At 41.9% G+C, this 19,467-nt stretch overlaps 1 protein-coding gene across 1 annotated transcript in view; it reads right to left on the reverse strand.

Moving 5' to 3' along the window:
- Positions 1-19,133, reverse strand: part of VEGFD (vascular endothelial growth factor D) — a 31,124-nt gene extending 11,991 nt beyond the window's left edge. Inside the window, exons 1-2 of the mRNA XM_005231928.4 lie at positions 18,482-19,133; positions 402-612 (exon numbers count right to left, since the gene is read on the reverse strand). Of these exons, the coding sequence (XP_005231985.1) occupies positions 402-612; positions 18,482-18,571 (301 nt within the window). The 5' untranslated portion in view covers positions 18,572-19,133. The remainder of the gene's footprint in view (positions 1-401; positions 613-18,481) is intronic.
- Positions 19,134-19,467: the final 334 nt, after the last annotated feature.

Consider the following 19,467-nt stretch of genomic DNA (forward strand, 5'->3'; position numbering starts at 1 on the left):
ATAAAAAAAGGATTTCTATGCCTGCAGTAAAGCTCATTCGTTTCTACCTGAAAGCAAATTCTGAGATTTAGCACAATGTTGCTGGCTGGCCCCTCGGCCAGTCATTCCAGCCTGTTCTTTGCACACTGACTTCCCCTCTTTTCTGTAGACTGACAAATCCATACATAACACATCTTCCCTTCGGAGAGTGTACAGGGAGCAATAAGCCTGATTTAGCCACAAAACAGGGAGGCATACTCAGGCTGTTGTCTGACATTTTTTCATACAAAGTAATTCTCCATGAATGCCATGTTGTTTCCAGTGCAAGTGTATTTTAGGAAACCCCTGGTACTTAATGCTTTATTGCACAAGAATTAGTGGTCCTGAAGCCAAGATCAGACTCAGCCACTAGCTGCACCTACCTTTCAGTGTATCGATATCATAGAAAGCAGCAGCAAATCTGGTGGAGCGATGTGATGCAGAGCGGGAGTCTAAATTGGCCAGACTCTTGAGTTTTAGCCTGCATTTCCACAGCTTCCAGTCCTCAGAGTGAGTGATGCGAAGCAGCTCTTCCAGGCTGGATGCTCTCCTGATCTGCTGTTCTGACCGTTCCAATGCTGACAGAGATGTCCTCTGGAAAGGAAGAGGGCAGTCAGAAAGGCAGTACCTTTACAGCCTGCCCCCAGTGCAGCACATGGAGCGCTGGCACAAAAAGGCAGCACATCACTGAGGACAGCTGAGAGTCCCTGGGAAAACAGCAGCATACAGAGATGTACTGGGCTTTGATAGTGTGCAGCACCAGATTGAGCTGCAGGATTTGCGCCCATATAAATTGGGAAGGGGCGGTACCGACTTCCTCACCCTTTCCATCACAGGCCCCAGAGCTATTTGACAAATGCAGACTTTACTGTACCCCTGGTCCCCAGGGAACCTGGCAGACACTGATCTGAGTTGGCCAGCCATGCCAGCATGAATCCCCAACCTGAATGAGTTCAGCTGGTGAGCACAACACGCGTGCCTTTGCAGCAAGCCACCTTGGGTGCCAAAACTCTGGTGCCAGCCATGAGACATCACCGCAGGGGCAGGTGATACAGCTGGAAGCTGCCCTAAGTACAAGGGCCCATCCACAGGGTGGGCAAGCACAACATTCAGCGTGCTGCAAAGGCAGGATGCACCTGCCATTTCCCATCCTGACTACCCTCTGGGTCACGACCAAGTCAGCTAAAGAGGCCTCAAGTCAGCCTCAGCACTGTGGCTGTGCAGCAGCATTAGCACAGTCACTGTATTTTCCACCTGTATGATGTACGTGACCATTCTCTGCTCCCATGGGAGAACGCTCCCTACAAAGAACTACCCTATCAGTTTAATGTTGCTATTCATTGAAAAAATACCTGTTTAACAGAAACTTAATATTGCATAGCACCCCATAACAATACTGGTTTCTTTGGCTGCTGCTTTCCAACATCTGTGTTTGTGCCTTTATCAAGGCACTGAGTATTTATTTCCACTGACTCACCAGTTCTGCTGAAAATTGTTGCCTCCAACCCAAGTAAAAGGTTATCTTTGTAAATGGCTGTGTTGCACTGGGCTGGTGCTCTCAGCTGTACTCTGGTCATGCAGCTGACTGTACTTTTTGATTTGCAAATAAAGGGCTGCAGTGCCAGCTGTCATAAATAAAACACCAGTTCTTAAAAGCAAAGCTGAAGTATAGGAAGCTGGCAGTGAGGTGTGTAGCAGCCTGGAGTCAACCAGTAGCAAGCGAGTGCTCTGTATAGGACTAGGGAAGGGGTAGGGGAAAGGGTCACCTATAAGAGGAACATTTTTAGATGAGATCTGAAACCCAGGCACTGAGTGCATCTGTTATTTATTATTAAAACATCTGTGGCATTTATTTTGCAATGATACAGATGTTAGCCTGTACATACGGGCCAAGTTAGTTTTTTCGGTAATTACCTTCCACTGACCTAAAATTCCCTATGTAGTTAGCTCAGAATAAGTTATTTGCTCTTCTTTTATGCCCATACAGAACATTATATTGTGCACTAGAAATCTGCCATGTTTTGTTATAGGAATAGCTGTTTTTCATAGATGAATGACTTCTCATATATTTCATATGTAGTAAAAACTGGAAAACCCATCTCAATACCTATGGACAGACAGCTCGGATGGAATGTGAATTCTTAGCACCAGTAACTGAATTTCAAGTTAGTTTTACAAACAAGCTGCCCAGAATTTTGCTGATCTAGGAAAGCTGAAATTCAGCTTGAGGTCAATGTGTCAAGAGTTATTTGTTCTAAGAACCGCAGCTTATATTCACTCCTATTCACAAACTGTCTCCTTGACCTTGCAAAATTTGAGAGTGTAAGACCAGCACTCTCACGATAATGGGACCAAAGATATTAAAACTGAACTCTGTTAACTATTAACAAGACTTTTTTTCTCTCTTTGTGTTAAAAAGATGTTCTAGCTGAATCAGCATCCAAAACTTCTAGACCAGACTGAATTTACAGAGAACCTGCAAAATGAGATGATGGTATTCTGTAAATTACAAGACATGTCACTGTACTTCTTGTAAGAGTCAGTAGTTTGAGACTATCTTTTCTATTTCTTTTACTGAAATATCAAGAGGCTTTATTAATTGTTATTATATGAGCAAAATAACCTAAGATGAAAGGCACAGAAAAAGTATACATGCCTCCTCAGGGTAAGCAAAGATCTCTGGGTTTATCTAAAGCAAGAACTTGTACTGTTTTAAGGATTTTTGTATTTTTAAAGCTATACAAATTCCTTAATGTGGACTGAATACACTGAAATTAACCTTATGCCTTCGGAAGTATTACTGTATAGAAAGGAGGAGAAGTTATATTAGTAGAAGTCATTTTTATACCAAAAAGTGCATCTCCAATAGGATTTGAATTCTGGAAATTAAAAAAATGTACTTCTGATATTGACAAGTAGTAGTGTTATTGACAAAGCCTGCCTATGTGTGCAGGGCTTTCCTAATTTTACTGGTCTTCATATATTAGAAATTCAAGAATGGTTAAAGGAATGGAAGGAACAGTGCTCATTACAGAATTCCCTCAGCAGTCATCAGAAATGTGTCCTAATTTACTGAACCATGATCATCCAAAACTCACACAGAGTCCTTGGAACAGAGTTATCATATCTCTGTCAGCTCCAGCCCCGCTCAGCATTGCCTGGGCTATTCAACCCTGAAATTAATCTTTTGCTTCTATTCATTTCATGTTTCCTAACACCTATCCAAGCTCTGCAGTTTGACCTGATCACCAGTTGCCTACCATCACAATGCCAGAATAATTGTCTTCCTTCTTGTATTTGACTTCTTCTTGGAGGCAACGGTTTTAAAGTTGGTTTTCTAACTTCTTCAGAGGAATCCTGATGCAGTACAGAATTTCTTGATGCCCTTTCCAGTGACAACAACAGCATGAGACAAATCAGAGTCTCTTCCTTTGAACACTGCTCACACTAGGTAAGATAGTGAGCTGAAAGCACTGCTAGCTTTTAACAGAGGGCTGAATCCCAAATAGTTGTAGGTTTTTACAGTGTGGACACAATGGTGAGCGGAAAACACTGGTAGCTTTTAATGGAGGGCTGAATCCCAAATAGCCGTGGGTTTTTACAACATGGACATCTACTTTGTTTGTGAGCTAGTCACTCTCAGCTTCCTCTATAGCCAGGGCAGAGAAATATAGATGCTTTCAGAGCATGATTCATTTGAAAGCCTTTCTACTGGCTGCCCAGCAAACCTGGGCTCACAAGATCACAAGAGGTATCAGTGTGGTAGATCTTTGGTCAAACAAAGCTCACCACAGCTATCTGGGGTATAAAACATCTGAAGAGAAGCACCTAATTTTGTTTCATTCTACCTAAGCACCAAAACAGGAACGATGAATACCACCTTATGTGTTTGGTTTGAGTCCTTTGAGACTACTACAATGCTCTCAAACTAAAATGTTCTTCTAAACACTTGCTACAGCATGGACAGACTGTTCAGCATCCAGAAGGACATCCCTCATCCTTATACACTTTGACCATAGAGGTAGCTATCCGCAACTTAAAAGCATTCAAAACTAAGAGCTTAAAAAATGAAAAGAGCGTGGAAGGTCCATCAGCCCCCCCAGGTGGGCACAGCTCTACAGCCTTGGACACCACAGACTGAACTACTTCAGTCAGGCACCCTCCTTGCTATGACATAGCAGCACTGAATAACGTGTCATCACAGAATCTTTCCAAACCATTAATTTCTAGTTATCCTGTTTTGGAAAGGATGGTATCAAATGAAAACACAGAACCTCATACATTCTCAGATAATACCATAGATGATGTGCCCATAGGGCTGCTGGCACCTCACAGATGTGGAGACTTCTTTCATATATTGCAGTTTAAGTTCAAGCCCTGTTTATATATAGACAAACAGACTGACTGAAAAGTCCCACTTAGAAGAGTGCAGCTTTGCACAGAAAAATTAATGTTTCACAATGTGAAATTGGAGGAAGGTGTTAGGTTTAACAGTGTCCCAAACCTACCTCTCATGTGATGATAAAGGACTTCATCCCTTCTTATAGTGATATGGAGTGGACAGCAGTTAAAATCAGTGTTTGAACAAGAGTGGAGCTCCCTGCTCAGCCACAGAGCAGGGGGAAGCGCACAGAGAGGTCAGACCTCCACTGACATTTCTGGGAGACCAGCTCCTCACAAAAAGCTAGAGAAACAGAGCTTCCACCTGTCTCCTTCTCCTGACTGTAGCCAGCTGCACGTGCTATTTCCCACTTTTCAGATACCCCCCTATTTTAGGCTTTCTCTGATAACTACAGGCCTGCCTTCCAAGTTCCCCTCCCATTCTCCTCTCTGCTGTCATCATCTTGTACTGCTTGGATACCACTGTGCTTTTAATCTTTATTTTTAACTCCTTTCCCCATATTTTGCCATGTGGGAGTCTAATGAAACTTACCTCAGGCTAAGCTGTTCAGCCTCCTGGTGCAGAAGAACGTACATTTTTCTCCCCTCCATAGCCTCATTCTACTTCCCTTACATTGACCCAAATTTTAGTAGTCAGCTGGGGTGAGCTGTCACCACTATGGGAGCTGTTCTAATGGCTGTAACCTAGGTGTGGAGCAGGACTTCACTGCACTTCGCATGGTTCACATAGGTAGCAAAATGCTGATCTCTGGCTCCAGAAAGCTTAAAGTACACATTAAGGCTTGAAAGAGAAAGTAGAGAAGGAGCCGTTGGCAAAGGGCCAGAGTAATGTCCTTTACGTGCTTCCAAAATGAACAGATTACCTGTGGAGCCGTATCACTGGAAAACTCCAAATGTCCTAAACTTTCAGTACCTGTAAATGTACACTCTGTAGACAACCAAATACTTGAGGCTATTGCCTACAAGAAATGTTTGTGTAGAGCTCATCAGTAGCAGATATCAAAGTAGTAGGTTTAAGTACTTCATTCTTATCTCTTCAGCTTACTGCTGCTTTTAATACCATTTTGCTAAGTATCTTATCTAAGAATGAATCCAATATCCAGAGATAAAAATTAGATTCATATTTAAATGAATTTGTATTTTTTTTGTAACATTGACATTTCATATGTTCCAAAACTATTCTTCAACTCAAAGAGGAGTATCTGTTTTCCTCTATTTGGGCTATGAGCAACATCATCGACATCAGGAAATGATAATGTGGGTTAGCATTGTGATTTTTGGATAATTAGAACTTCTGTCCTTCCAAAAGAAACCATAATGGGCTATCTATCTTCTTCCTAGGAATCTGAAATGCCAGAAAACCCCTAAAAGTAGTTAGCATTGGAAAGGAACAAGAGAAAAAGCGGTGGTACGTTCAGTGGCCTTTCCCACCTTGGACCCTGGCTTAAAGCAGACACTGAGTTCATTACCCTGTTTACTGACGCCACTTAAATATTTGGCTTATGCATCATGTCATACAGATGCACAATCGCACACCCAGTCTGCACTGTTCAAACTGGGCCTTGTCTTAAGAGTCAGTACTGACAGTCTCCTGCCCAGTGCTGCAGCTCAGCAGTTTGCACCTTTTGTCCATGCTTGACAAGCTTCTAGATTTCTTGCCTAAGAAAAAGTACCCTACCCTTTTCAAACGGATGTCTGAGTCAGCCAGAAGAACCCATGTTTGCAGAACTCCTTTTTTTTGTATGTGCCGCTCTTTCCAGCCTGACACAGATGGTCTTTTCATTAACAATGTGTTTCAGGATCTCCTGGAGGTATTTTGAACAACGGAGGAAAGGTGTGTAGAATATGATAGTAAAAGAAAGGCTCACTAAAGTCCTAAATCTATTTGAGGACCTATAGCACAAACACATGCCTAGGACCCAAAATTAATTCTTTCCAAGGCCATCAGCAACTATCAGTATTTTTATCTAAGAAAACAGATGCATGGTGAATAATGGGTTTTGTGCCTGAGGAGGCAAAAATAAAGCTTGATCAAAATCCATATTTTGCTCTGAGGAAAGTCCTGATTGCATTTCACTGTACTGAAGCACAGCCACAGACCCAGGACATACATCCTGAAAGATTACACAGGTGTCCCCTTTCCTTAAGCCCCACCCTCACAGTCTTTATCCACAGTGGCACTTAAACCTCTGCTTAAAGCTAAACACATGTAAGGGCTCTTCTGAAGAGGAATGTTTTTCTGAGTTAGGGTCACAGATACTATTGTGGCAAGTGCTGCATAAACACCAATGGAAATCTTCAACATTATCACTGTGTCTGGGGCCAGGACAAATGATTAAGGAACCTCTCAATAACCTCGCACTCTTTTGTGATCCATCCTCTCGACACTGAAGCAACAAAAAGAAGGTAACAGCTTTATCTTGCCAGGGAAAGCAGATTGTAGCTGCATAACACAGAGTGATGACTTTTAATGCCACATATCACAAACATGGCCAAACATGTTTAAGCTAAGTTCAGGTTAAATCTTTCAAAATTAATTGGGGTGGGGTGGGGGGTGGGGGGGTGTAAGTAGTTTCATTGCAAAGTGAGGGCACTCTGGCAGCATGCGAGGACATTTTGAACCTTTGTGTGAGTGTTCTGTGCTTAATGCAGCAGTAGCAGCTGCATTAGGTTCCAGAGAAGTCATGTAGAAGATGAAAGCTTGATGCAACCAGAAGTTGAATCCCCCCCATTTTTGTGCTGCTGGAAGGCTATTCTCAGAACTAGACTCAAACCAGTTTAAATACTAGGTAGTTGATTCATTGCCACATGAAAATACCAGGGAAGTTTGTTGCTATACATGCTACACCTGACAATGACGCCCTTTTCTTCTGTGATGCATTTTCCAAGGTGTTTTTACAACAGTGTATGAGCTGGTCATGGTTATGCACTTATCTTGCAGAGGTAGATTGCTTACAGCTCCCGGCCACCCCACAATCATTAAAAATAAGGAAAATCTGATCCTATGGGTTATTTGCCTGAAAATATGAAATAGTTATCTGAGACTCCTGTTATAGTTAACAGAGAAAAATAGGTCCATAGGGTGCATGTTCATCTAATTCTGAAGTCTGTTGGATAAACTGTGACTCCAGACTGCCTCTTTCTCTCCATTGATGCTGAAGGAGGAGTTGGCAGGTCACTAACTCCTGAATCCCACTCAACTGAGAGCAGTCAAATGAGATTGAATCCCTTCTCCTTATCCAAAGTACAAGCAATTTATGAGGGACAGCAGTCAGTTTTTCTCAGGTACACAAATACAAACAACCAGGAATTGCAACTGCACCCCATGGTCTGAAGGACCCTGGACTGGCTGAAGGCCAGCATTGCAGCTGTCTGGTCAGAAGAAAGTGCTTCATTCCCTGCCTCAGAGCCATAGGGACTAGTTGCTCAGCCTGTGGCTCACAGCACACAGACTGTGAGCAGGTGTGGCCAGGGAACTATAAAGAAGTTCCTGTAGAAAAGTCTTGTTTTCTCTTGGCAGGAAAACAGGGCAGCTCCTGCCATTGCAAAACCAATGAAGATCTACATGGTGTCTGAAGGTCTCTTGTTTGACCATTTTCCTGATGAGAGTGCAAGCTTGTGTGGAGTTTCGACAGTAAGAGGAACCCCTTTTGAGGATTTTCATCATTATTAGTACTATTTTTAGCATTATTGTGGCTGTTAGGAGTACGGAGTCAAGTAGAAACACAAAACAGAGGCAATCCCTAATGTGGTGTCTACAGCCAAAGTAAAAGATGAGAGAAAACAGAGGAAGGCATTCATCCAAAAGGAGTATAGTAACAGAAAATATTGCTCAGAGTGATGGGCCATGAATTTGAGATAGCAGGGACTTAGCCATTGCCAAATTTTATCATAACAAATATTGTATATAATACAGAATCTTGTATCCTTGGGGTGTTGCATAATGGGTAATAAAACAGTGAGAGAATCTTCTGCAGCTTGAAAATGACAGGCTTGAGGGAGTGACTTACTGCCTTAACAACAAGGAACTGCATCACCCTATAAACATCTAGCATGAGGTGTCTAACTCTACCTCATCTGACACATACTAGTTTGCATTAATTTTATCATCACCATTGTATTTCATTTCTGAGCAGAGAAAGAACATCTACATTTCAACTGTTCCAATAAAATCAGAAGTTTGATTCCCTGTCAGCTATGAACTTCTGATATACAAAGTCTCATCCCTGACTGTATCCCCTCTGGAAGCATGATTATCTATGCATTATTAGTGCACAAATAAGCTATTTTTAATTATAGTGAACATGACCACAGAGAGACAAAACAATGAGATATTTTGAATTCCTAATAATATTATTCTATGAAACAGATGGGCTTGTCATGGGATTTTTGAGTGACCATGACAGTCTTTGCCGTCATTATTAGAAGCATAGGTGGTTTCAGGTGCATGCAGCACTTCATTCCACCTTCAAATGGTGACTGTTTAAACAAATACTCAATTCTGTTCTAATACTTAGTAAAAAATTTAGGCTTTCCCAGTGCACTGCCTTATCCAGACTAAACAATATATACTAAAATAAGATGGATCATCAGTTACACCATTAATAACCTGGAGGGAAATGCTGCTTATGGTGGGGGCAAGTTTAGGCCCTGTGAGGCAGATTTCCAGCTGTCACTTTTTTAAGAGGATGCTTTCTCCAATGAGAATTGTATTGAAAGTGTACAGCTATATTGTGCAAGTATCTAGCAAAAATATGCAACTGGACTGAATTTCTTCTTTAAGAGGTTGGAAATGGCCTCTATAGTCTTTCCTTAAATATAAAATTAACAAGGATGGTGTTACAGTTGAGAAATCCTACAGTTGCAGTTGGTGTATGATAGTCAAAGAAGCTGGGGGTTTGGGGCTTGGAGGCAAAGTACCAGGGCAGCACTTTTTGCTTTTCAAAGCGTCCTCAGAAAATTGATACCTTGATTTGCCTGCTAATATTTTCAGCTGTGCCCACTACTTCAGCATTTTCTGCAGCTGCATCGAAGGGAGGTTCCATGTAGCTCGCACCAGCAAAAATATGCATGTCAGACGTGCATCACCTGGCTGTAATGCCCAGACAGCTACTCCCGCTGTGCCTGCCGAGAAGGAGTGCTACTCTGAGTGGAAAGCCTGAAGGTCACCTCTCTACCCTCACAAGTGCCTGCTTTCCCAGAAGAAGCTGAAGGACTGAAGAGCAGGCATTGGAAAAAAAAACCCTTTTGCTTCCCTCGCCCACAGCTTAAGCAAAACCTCTCCCCTTTCTGCCCCCAAGGTTAAAGAGTGTTGGCCTTGGCCATGCATCCTCTCAGGAAAGGGCGACTGTGATCACACCGCTTCATCCTGAAGGCCTGTGTGTCATGGCTGCTGAAGGAGAAACTGCATAGAGGCCTGTCCTGTAAGAAAAGCAGTGGAGAATTGCCAGAGCACAGAAAGGAGGACTGACAGATACGTTACTTGGGGGTTTGGGAGGAACATAAAACAATAAAACTTATAGTTTGACTGGGTGTGGTATGAGGGGACAAGAGGCTGACAGGGGGACATTTACCTGAGGCTGCCACAATTCTCACTGATACAGATGTGATGTTTGAAAGCCTCTTTTGCTAAAACCTTGTCAGTACATCATCTGGCCAAGACCCAAAACTGGAGGAGAAACAACTTCTAGGCTGCTCCACCTTTGATGTTCAGTGTGGTAAAAATCTCCCACCAGACCCCCCATCCTGGAAGTCTCTCTCCTTGGGCTCCAGCCTTACTTCCAGTGAAGACAGGAGACTTAATTACAGTTTCCTAAACTTTGTGGTCAAGGTGGTGATAAAACAATTTCTACTTTAGCTGAAGAGGACATGTTTTCACAAGCAAATAAATTAGCTACCGTATGACTTCAAAAGAACAGCTGCTTTATATTTTGAATGGCCTTTTGAACTAGAATAGATCTTCGGTTGTGCCACAGCAAACAAATAGGACCTCTTGCACTTTAGTAGCGTGCTTACATTATCAAAATACTCAGAGATGAGACATTGTGGTTGCTCTATTCTTGGTTTGAATGAACCAAAATATTCAAAGAACTAAAACTATCAGAATTGTGCATGATTTTGTGAAAGCATAAATCTCAGAATAGTTCATATTCTTTTTCATATCCAAAGCAGTCAGAGACTGACAATATTTTATCAAAATACCTCTCACAACTATATACTTTTAGCCAGCTAGGTCTTTACAGCAAAATAAGGGAGGCTTTCTTCTAGCCAGCAAACATTTTGAGAATCAGCTGTAACTCCCATCAAACTAATATTTCTTCCTCCAGCCAGGTCTTTTGGCTCTTGTGGGAAACATCCTCACAGCAGCTGAAGCGTGATTCTGAAGGTGACAACATTCACTGTGCATCATTCTGTCGGCAGTAATGAAAAAGCCGGATGGGCAAGTGGAAGAGTAGGTCTGCTATAGTATGGAATTTCTTCCTGTTCAAGACTAGTCATCTACACGGAGAGTTTACCTTTAGGTCCATCCTACAGTGGATCAAACAAAGCCTATTTGCTTGGTCTGTGAAAGGACACAAATGGATTGTCATAAATGTCCAGGGTGGCAACTCACTGATATATCCCAAATCTACTGACAGCGTTGGGAGTCTTACAGGACATCTTCTGACTCTCTGCTTGCATGCTGGTTTGTATCATCTTGCATTGCTGCAATCTGGTCAGGCAGCTGTGATGCGCAGCTAGGAACGTTACATAGCACTTACTCCATCACAGACGATGTTAGTGCTAGTCTAATATTGTGACAGGGTACACATGTCAAAAATAGCATATTATATGTGTTTACAAAGAGCGTGTCCAGACTGTAGTCACTTTCTTTTGATATTTGTCCATTCTTTGGAAGTCACTGAGGTTTAGACAGTGGTTTTGGAAGGGTTCAGTAATAGAGACCTGAATGAAATCAGATGACTATGCTTGCTTTTAACACTGAAAATATTTTTAAATATGATGAAGGTTCCTTCAGTTAGTGCTTTCATTGGTTTCTGGGTTGCCCCAAGACACTTTAATAAATGTTTTGGAACTGTGACTACCCAATTGGATGGCCAGGTTTCAAAATGTCACTTCACAAAGCAAAGCCATTGCCAGTACTGAATGAACTTATGTTACCCTGATCACATGCACACATTTTCCTGGAACTGTATTTTTTCTTTAGTAATATTTCCCTAACAGTTCAGGAAAGTATCCTAACATGGTTTCTGAGTCACATTGCTAGTTAAAGCGAAAAGTTTTGCCTGTTTGTATGGCACATGCTCTACATGCAATGTGACATAAAATACAGTAACATGATGCAAATTTTTTTTGCAATTCAACCCGACTCGTATAGAATTCCTTCCCCAACTGCACACAAAAAGCGACCATGCTGCAGTTGGTGACAATGAATTCTTAAAAATAACCCAGCATGCTTCCCACCTGCAAGCATGGCTCAGACAAAGCCGTCCTGACATCCTGATAATAAGGAGAGCAGCCACCCCTTTCCAAACCCATGTGGCACTCACGCTGGATTGCCAAACCCCATGTGTTCAGCTGTATGTCCCTTGTACTTGGCGTGACTTTGCTGAAGCAGGAAGAACCCTAGATGGCGTTCTACTACTAGCTGAGTGGTCGCACACTTTAAGTCACATTGGGGGGCGGGGGGGGGGGGGGGGGGGGTAATATGAAAAAATATGCAAATATAAATATCCTTCAGGAAGCTGAATTTTTCTTAATGTGAGCAGACTAAAATACCCTGCTCAATTGTTCTGCTATTCATTGATACAGAAGCCCATATATAGCTCTTTCACAAGGATATCAAAAAAAAGAGCAAATTCTGCTTGGCCTTCCCATCAGCAAATGAGGTCTCTGCAGCTGTAGTGGGGGCACACAGCATTTTGTCTCCATTCTTCAAATCCCAACAAGAATTATGAAGATTTGCAAAACATCCTGGGAGTTAGGGAGCAGGTGGAGAAGTAGATAAGGGACTGGCACATAGTGGGAGGAAAAAGGAATTCTTAAGGAATAAGGGTTTCTGTAGGAAAGGTATCATATTAGATTTACTTCCCTGCAGCAAAATATCTCAGGACATCTCCCCCACCTCCCCCAGAAAAGCTGAGCAATACAGTCATTTTGGAACTACATCTCAAAGCTCAGCCCAAGAACATCAATGGCCAGTTTTGTAACTGGATTACTTGCTCCGAGAGAAAGGTCTAAAAGCAACATAGATCCTATTCATTTACTATAAAATAACTATAAAAGCTACTGTAGAAAATTTTTAAAGGGAATAAGAATACATGAGTAATCACCTACAACAACTATATCTTATTTATTTTTCCCAAATACCAATATGGTGTCCACAGGAGATAAGACATAAGTAAACCTTACTCAGATCTAGTCTGGAGTAGGGACAGTATTGATCAGAACAATATTTGCAGACACAACGGCAGAGGTCTCACAGGCCACAGTTTGCACCAGCTCTTTTTTCCATTTTCCAGCAGACTGTTTGCTTCCTGTGGGAGCCTGCATCAGTACTACCACATCAGTGGTTAGAAAGAATGCAAATGCCTGTGAGGGAGAAAGCACAAGTAGGCTGCAGAAAATAGAGACAAGCAACACTCACTGAGCTGGAGCTGATTGCTTGTTTTGGTTTCCTTGAGACCACAAATTAACAGAAAGTTGGTTCACTGCCCTCTGAACCTGCCTTCCTGCCTCCCCTTGTTTTCACAGTTTTAGATTTGAGCCACAACTGATGTCAAAGTTTATGTATTGCTGTCTTCATTTCAAACAGCTGACTATTAGAATTAATTTCTCAAACACTGCGTCTGATTAAACAGCCTGATGTACTTTTGAGAGCCCTGCTCTATCCTTGGACATTACAGTCCTAGCTGAGATGCACTGGACTGGATCAGCAGCTGTGAGGGATTTTTTTGCTCTTTCTCATGAGCAAGAACTGCTCTTGATAAAGTAGCAGCGTGTTATAAGTTCCCTTTCCAAATTGATAAGAGCCAAGGACAGATGCATGGCAACAGTACAGAATTGTTCTTTTATCCTTTGCTGTACCTTGTCAAGGCAGTAGCAGATAAGTCAGAACAAATTGGCTTTCCTCACAACCTCCCTGATATCTTCCCACTCCTGAAAGAAAAGCACAATCATTTCTGCAGGAATGCAGCAAGTACATTTTCACACTTTTTGGCTCATCGTGCCTATCAGAGATGGTAATCACAGAGAATTAACAGCAGCAGTGAAAAAGCTGGGATAATAAAATACTTGTGAAAATGACAACTTCATAATCTTCATTTAAAAAAGTTTGCTAACTTTGAAAGGAAGCTGGATGCAAGGATGAAAAGCCTAGCTTAAACAGAAAAATTGTTTTCAACAACCTTTAGAGTTGCTTTTTTTTCTAGCTGCTGAGGAGTTTTCTGTACTTTCAGGAGTTACCTTTCAGGAAGATATCACAGGAGATAGAAAATTTATTAGAATCTCTCTTTCCTAGAAATGGAGCACACATTTGCAAGCAGTTATTAAGGAGCTTTGCAGGTCTGTCTGAAAAACAGTGTCAGTGCTAATTACAGAGACAAAAGCTTATATCCAGCTCTGCTGCTCAGATTTCTTTGCAGAGCTCTGTTTTTGTTGCACAGACAGACCGCAGCTGGCTCTAGGAAGGGAGAGATGCAAAGAGCTTCCTGATTCCTTTCACTCATGGTGTGATGGCTCTCCAGTATTTCGATGCCTTCCCAAGGGCAAGACATTCTCCACTTAGGTGGTCCAGGGCCTGAGGATCATGGGGAAGTGTTTTTTCACTCTCACCAGTGGGCAAGGGCTATGTACCAGCTGTGTTTGGAAAGTGGCATCCACCTCTGTCCAGCTCACAGTGGCAATACAAGATTGTTGAATCTAGGAAGAGGTGTTAGAGCAAAAATGACCACGCCAGGCTGTATCGATGTTTAGTATAGAAGTTTTTACTTCTTTACTACCTTTTTCAGGTTTAGCTGTGGAAAAGGAGCGCATGTAACAGACAGCAGCCATGTTTACCTCCTGGGCTAAACACATCAAACCCCTCAGTCTTCTGATCAGAAAGCAAATTTCTAGTTCAGTGACACCTCTCAGCCTATCAGCTGTGGATTTCTCTCTAATGAACCAAAGGAGGGTGCACCATGGGGAGAAGGTCTCTGCAAACAGAAAAGACTGTGATTCTGTTATAATTTGGGTATTACCAGTTGCCCCTTACTCTTGCCCTCCCCCTAGCACTTTATTAGTAACGTAAGGGGCAGAATAGGGCAGGGAGCAATGAGACTCAGATTCTTAGAGATCAAGACCTTGCAGCCTCATTAGAGAGGCCGTTGTAGTGTTGGAAGGCAAAAACAGCTCTGACAGATCATTGGCTTTTCTTGGCAAAAAATTCACCTTACCTCTGATGAATATAGGACATAGCTCTTTGCATCTAATTTAAAAATTCTGGAAAAAAGTAGTCTGTATCTGTCGTTGTTCTAGAAAAGGAAAAATGTGTGGGAGAGAGACAGGAAAACAGACAGCAAAGTTTGCGGTTCCCTAGCTGAGGGGTTCCAAAACGTAAGAGATTGTCAGGACAAAAATTCAACACGGAATTTTTAAAGCACTTCCTGATGAGGGGTAGGGGTGGGGGGGAATGCTCAAAGTTCAGAAGACCCATGTGGGAATCCAATTGTTCAATGAGAACTTCATCTGTCAGGCTGGCATCCTGAACCAAGCAACTGGCGTGCGAGGCAGAGGCTTCCTGCCAGCCTTGACGTGATTTCAGCTAAGGAGCCCTGCCTGACACCTGCGCGGCTGCTCTCTCCCAGCTGAGGCTGCCCACTGCTCCCCATCATGAGACTGTTTTCCAGTTGTTTATAACACTGCCAGATGTTAGATGTTGAGGCTGAAACTTTCCATGCCAGATGTCTGCCTCAAAATTATTTGAATAATTTTTTTTTGCTTTCTCTGTCAAAATGATTTGACCGCAGTTGAAGATGAAGCTCCTTCTTTATCCGTGCAAAAACATTTTCTGGCAATCTCATCTCTGCAAACGTCTGGCATTTCCCCTCTGTGGAACACAAATGTGAAGTTTTGACACCTGAGGAACCTTTATTGGCCCAGATGTGTCTACTGCTGTCTCTGCAAAAATCCATGCAAACGTAAAAACCTCTGAAAGCAACAGCAGAGACCTGCCAGGGTTTAGCAGCTAGACGCTCAGCACATGGGGCCTGTGCTGACCCCACTGCATTTGGGAGTGGAGCAGGACATAGGTGCAAGGCACTGCAGGTCCAGCCCATGGGGCTGGGAGATCTCAGGCCACAGGAGTCGGGCAACCAAGGAAGGGAAGCTGCCAGATTTGCCTGTGGAGGGGGGAAGGAGATGAACACTGGTGGAAGAGGACAAGACCTGGCCAAGGAGGCTGAGAGCATCTGGGGAGACCAGAACTAGAAACTGGGGTCAGGAAAAAAAAATAAAAAAGCTGGGAAGTTGTGACCACAGAGACAAAGCAAGAAGCTAGGGATGGAGGAGAGAAGCAGGGACCGTGGTCAGACATGACTGGAGAGAAAAGGGTCCAGTAGGACTGTCTCTGAGGAAGTTGGACAGACCTCCTGAGGGTCTGAAAGAGAAGCAGGACATCCCCACCCAGGAGGAAGCAAGTAGAAAGGAGAGCACAAACAGGAGCCCAGTGGGGAAACTGAGACCCTGAGTCCTGGAGGTGAGGGAACATGGATCAAAAGCTGGGGTTGGAACAGGTCAGGAGTGGTGAGAGGAAGGAGCTGGGCGTGATGGGCGGGGGACAACCAGCCTTGGTGTGCACATATCGGGAAAAGGGACTCCCGTGCCCAGAAGAGGATGGGGTTTCTGAAGACTTGGGAAAAGCCAAGCACAACGGGGATACTTCTGTATCACGGCAGCTTGTACATAAGCTTTTTAAAATTCATGGCATTAATTAGGATACTTGCCAAAGGGGTATAAGAAAGTATTTAAATCCTTAGCCCCCCGAAACTGTTGCATAATACCATTCTGACACCACCTGATGTTTTAAACCATCAACAGGATTAAAACATCAGGTGTCCTGGGCAGAGCTCAGCTGCCTGAACTCATCTAACGGGGGGGGGCAGGCTGCTGGTTGTTCGCACTTCCTGGGTCTGGTTAGCTGCGTATTACCTGCACCCCGACCTTGTGGTTTTTATCCAGGCAATACTGCCATTGATCTTACAGAACCTTAAAAATATAAGATAAGGTAGGTGAATGCAATACATCTCTCCTGTGTTCTGCAAGTGCAATTTGAGGTGCAAATGGTAAGAACAGGCATAACCCTGTGTACCATTAATGCTGTAACATGAAGGACTTTTTGTGGGGTATATCCACATACGTACGCACACAAAAGCCCACAGGTCATACATGCTTTAGCATGACCAGACATCTAACATACCATGTAAACTATTAAAAGAACACTAATCAACAGCTTAGCCAAAAATCTCTACACAGAAAGAGCCAGAACAAGTGGAAAACCAGTCCTTTCCTTGTGACAATCAGTAACCAATGCATGTGAAACACAGCCCTTTTTAGTGTGATCTACACAATACCTTTAGGATAATCTTGGAAGCTAACAGTGATTTGTCATTATGTACAGTACGCTGTGGCTAAGCTGGGGTAGCCAAATTTCAATGAAAAGAATTACAGCTCTGGATGTTGGACAGACAATCCTATCACAGTCAATAAACTAAAACCCAGTCTAAATTAGCAAGAAGAGCTCTTGTATTTTTTCTAGGCAAAGTGGATATGGTTTCAGCATTTAATTAAAGGACTAACTAGCAGTGTGCTACTATGCCGAATAAACTTGTTTCCCACATGCGGACAGAATTATCACCACTGCCAATACTATCAACAGTAAGTATTCTATATTAGAAAGCGCTTTCTGGTTTAAATAAACTGATTCCTGCATGTAAGAAACCAGTCCTTTATCATGCAGTGCATAAAGGTAATGTATACAAGGCTGATTACTCTGGTCAAAGAACTGATTACTGAGGTTGTAAATTAAAAGCTTGTGAATGGGGAGGAGGCAAAGGAAGGGGTTAGTCATCAGTCATCCTGAGGCACACATTGCTCACCACTGCTAACTTCTTGTGCTGGCAACAGCAGCCTGCAATTAAGCACATAACCTAGCATTTCTTTTCCAAAACACAGGTCAGTATGCAGTGCAGTTCACAGGCTAGTGTGTAGTCATCTCTTGCAAGCAGGAGGTTTTCTGAAGTGAAAACGAAAGTATTAGCTTGTTTTGCTCTGTTAGTGAAAAACAATAATTTGTTCTGGACCACACACTGAATTAATCATTTTTGGACACAATGCACATGTAGAAAGTTGTTGCAGTTGTTGTTCTGATTTTTCTAAATGATTGTCCTGGATGGTCTCACATTGTCTCAGAAAGTCAGATCTGAAAAATCCTACTCGCAAGGTGAGGCTTCAGCTTAAATTTTGTTGCATGTATTATATTCAGAAGAAAGGCTAATTCCCAGGCAGCATGCTCTATTATTACTAGTTGCTGCTTATTTTAAAGTCCTGGATAATATCTCCTAAAAAAACAAAAGAAAAATATTTTTCTGATTTCTGGCAAACAAGCAAACAACTGATGAAAGCACGTTTTTAGAGGAAAATTTTCAATACCAGAATACTAATCCCTGCAATTATAAATACCTAAAATAAAAAAGTATATTTAACGAGTATTCTAAATGTTCTAACTTGCATTTTTGTTTAGATTTTGCTTTTATTTTGCATGAATGACACTAAAAGTTTAACTTAAGAACAAAGTAAACAAGTACTTAATAACTAAAGACATAAAATATTAAATAGCAAATATGGGTTTAACTTTATAGATTTTTTTTCCTCTATGGCTGCTAAACAACTGTGCAACTACACCATCACAAAAAGGAAAAAAAAAAGTACCAAAACATCAAAAAGACCACAACCTTGCACATTAAATATATGTAATTCTGTCAATTTTGATTATTAAGAATGACTGTAAATAAAGATCACCTACCTTCACAGATCCATTCTCATAGTCAGATCCTTGCAGCAGATGTAGAAAAGAAACTATGAAAATATTCACAGTTGCCCACGGTTTGTACATTCTGATGTTTAAAATCCACAGGTTACTACGCAGTTGTTATCATACAACCAGAAACGTCCGTTTTGAAATGCATTTCTCTATCACCAGAAAAGAAAAGCTTCCAGAATTTCTCTTATAAACTCACAAAAGATCCCAACATCGGAGAGTAAATATCTGGCTCTTTACTGCTCAAAACAATTGTAAGTTCATCTAGAGAATGTAATTTCTTAGAACAGATTTTAGATACGCTTGAAAGAAAATCATGATAAGGGTTTAAATAGATATATATCTGTATGTATACACATACACGCTCACAAGTGATCGGGTATGGATTCCAGTTAATGAAGTTAATATATCTTCCATCAAGACACAGCGAAGCATTCAAAATCCATCTGTGGTCCAGAAAATGTAAGAAATCTGCTCTATTCTGTGCTCCGTGTTACAGCAGGCTTTTAAGATGGTAGCGTAATGGCCAATGTTTTGAGCTCGAGAGCTGTAATCCAACTCTGTATTAAAACTTTTTTCACAGCCTTCATGGAAGCTTGCAGAAGCATGTGTCTTAAATCTGATACAGACTTTGGCAGTAACGCAGTCAAATTTTGGCTCTAATCCCATTTTGTCCCTACCAATAGCATAGCAGTTTTTAAACTAACTGATGCAATCTGGATTCCCATTATTTTAAAGAAGATTACCTGAAACATGAAACTTCAGCACACTTTCTTACACACCACACATATTTTAAATTACTTCTAAAAAAAGGGAGGGAAAGGAAAGGAAAATAGACAGACTGACTTTCTTTAATGTGTTCTATCATATGGCATCAGGTTTTCTGAATAATTTTAAAAAGGAAAGTCAAAAACTATCTTTGACAGCAAGGTTTTGATTTTCTTTTAATGAAAGCTTATAAATCTACAGAT

The sequence above is a fragment of the Falco peregrinus genome, chromosome 4 (genome assembly GCF_023634155.1).
Source record: "Falco peregrinus isolate bFalPer1 chromosome 4, bFalPer1.pri, whole genome shotgun sequence".
NCBI classification, from domain to species: domain Eukaryota; kingdom Metazoa; phylum Chordata; class Aves; order Falconiformes; family Falconidae; genus Falco; species Falco peregrinus.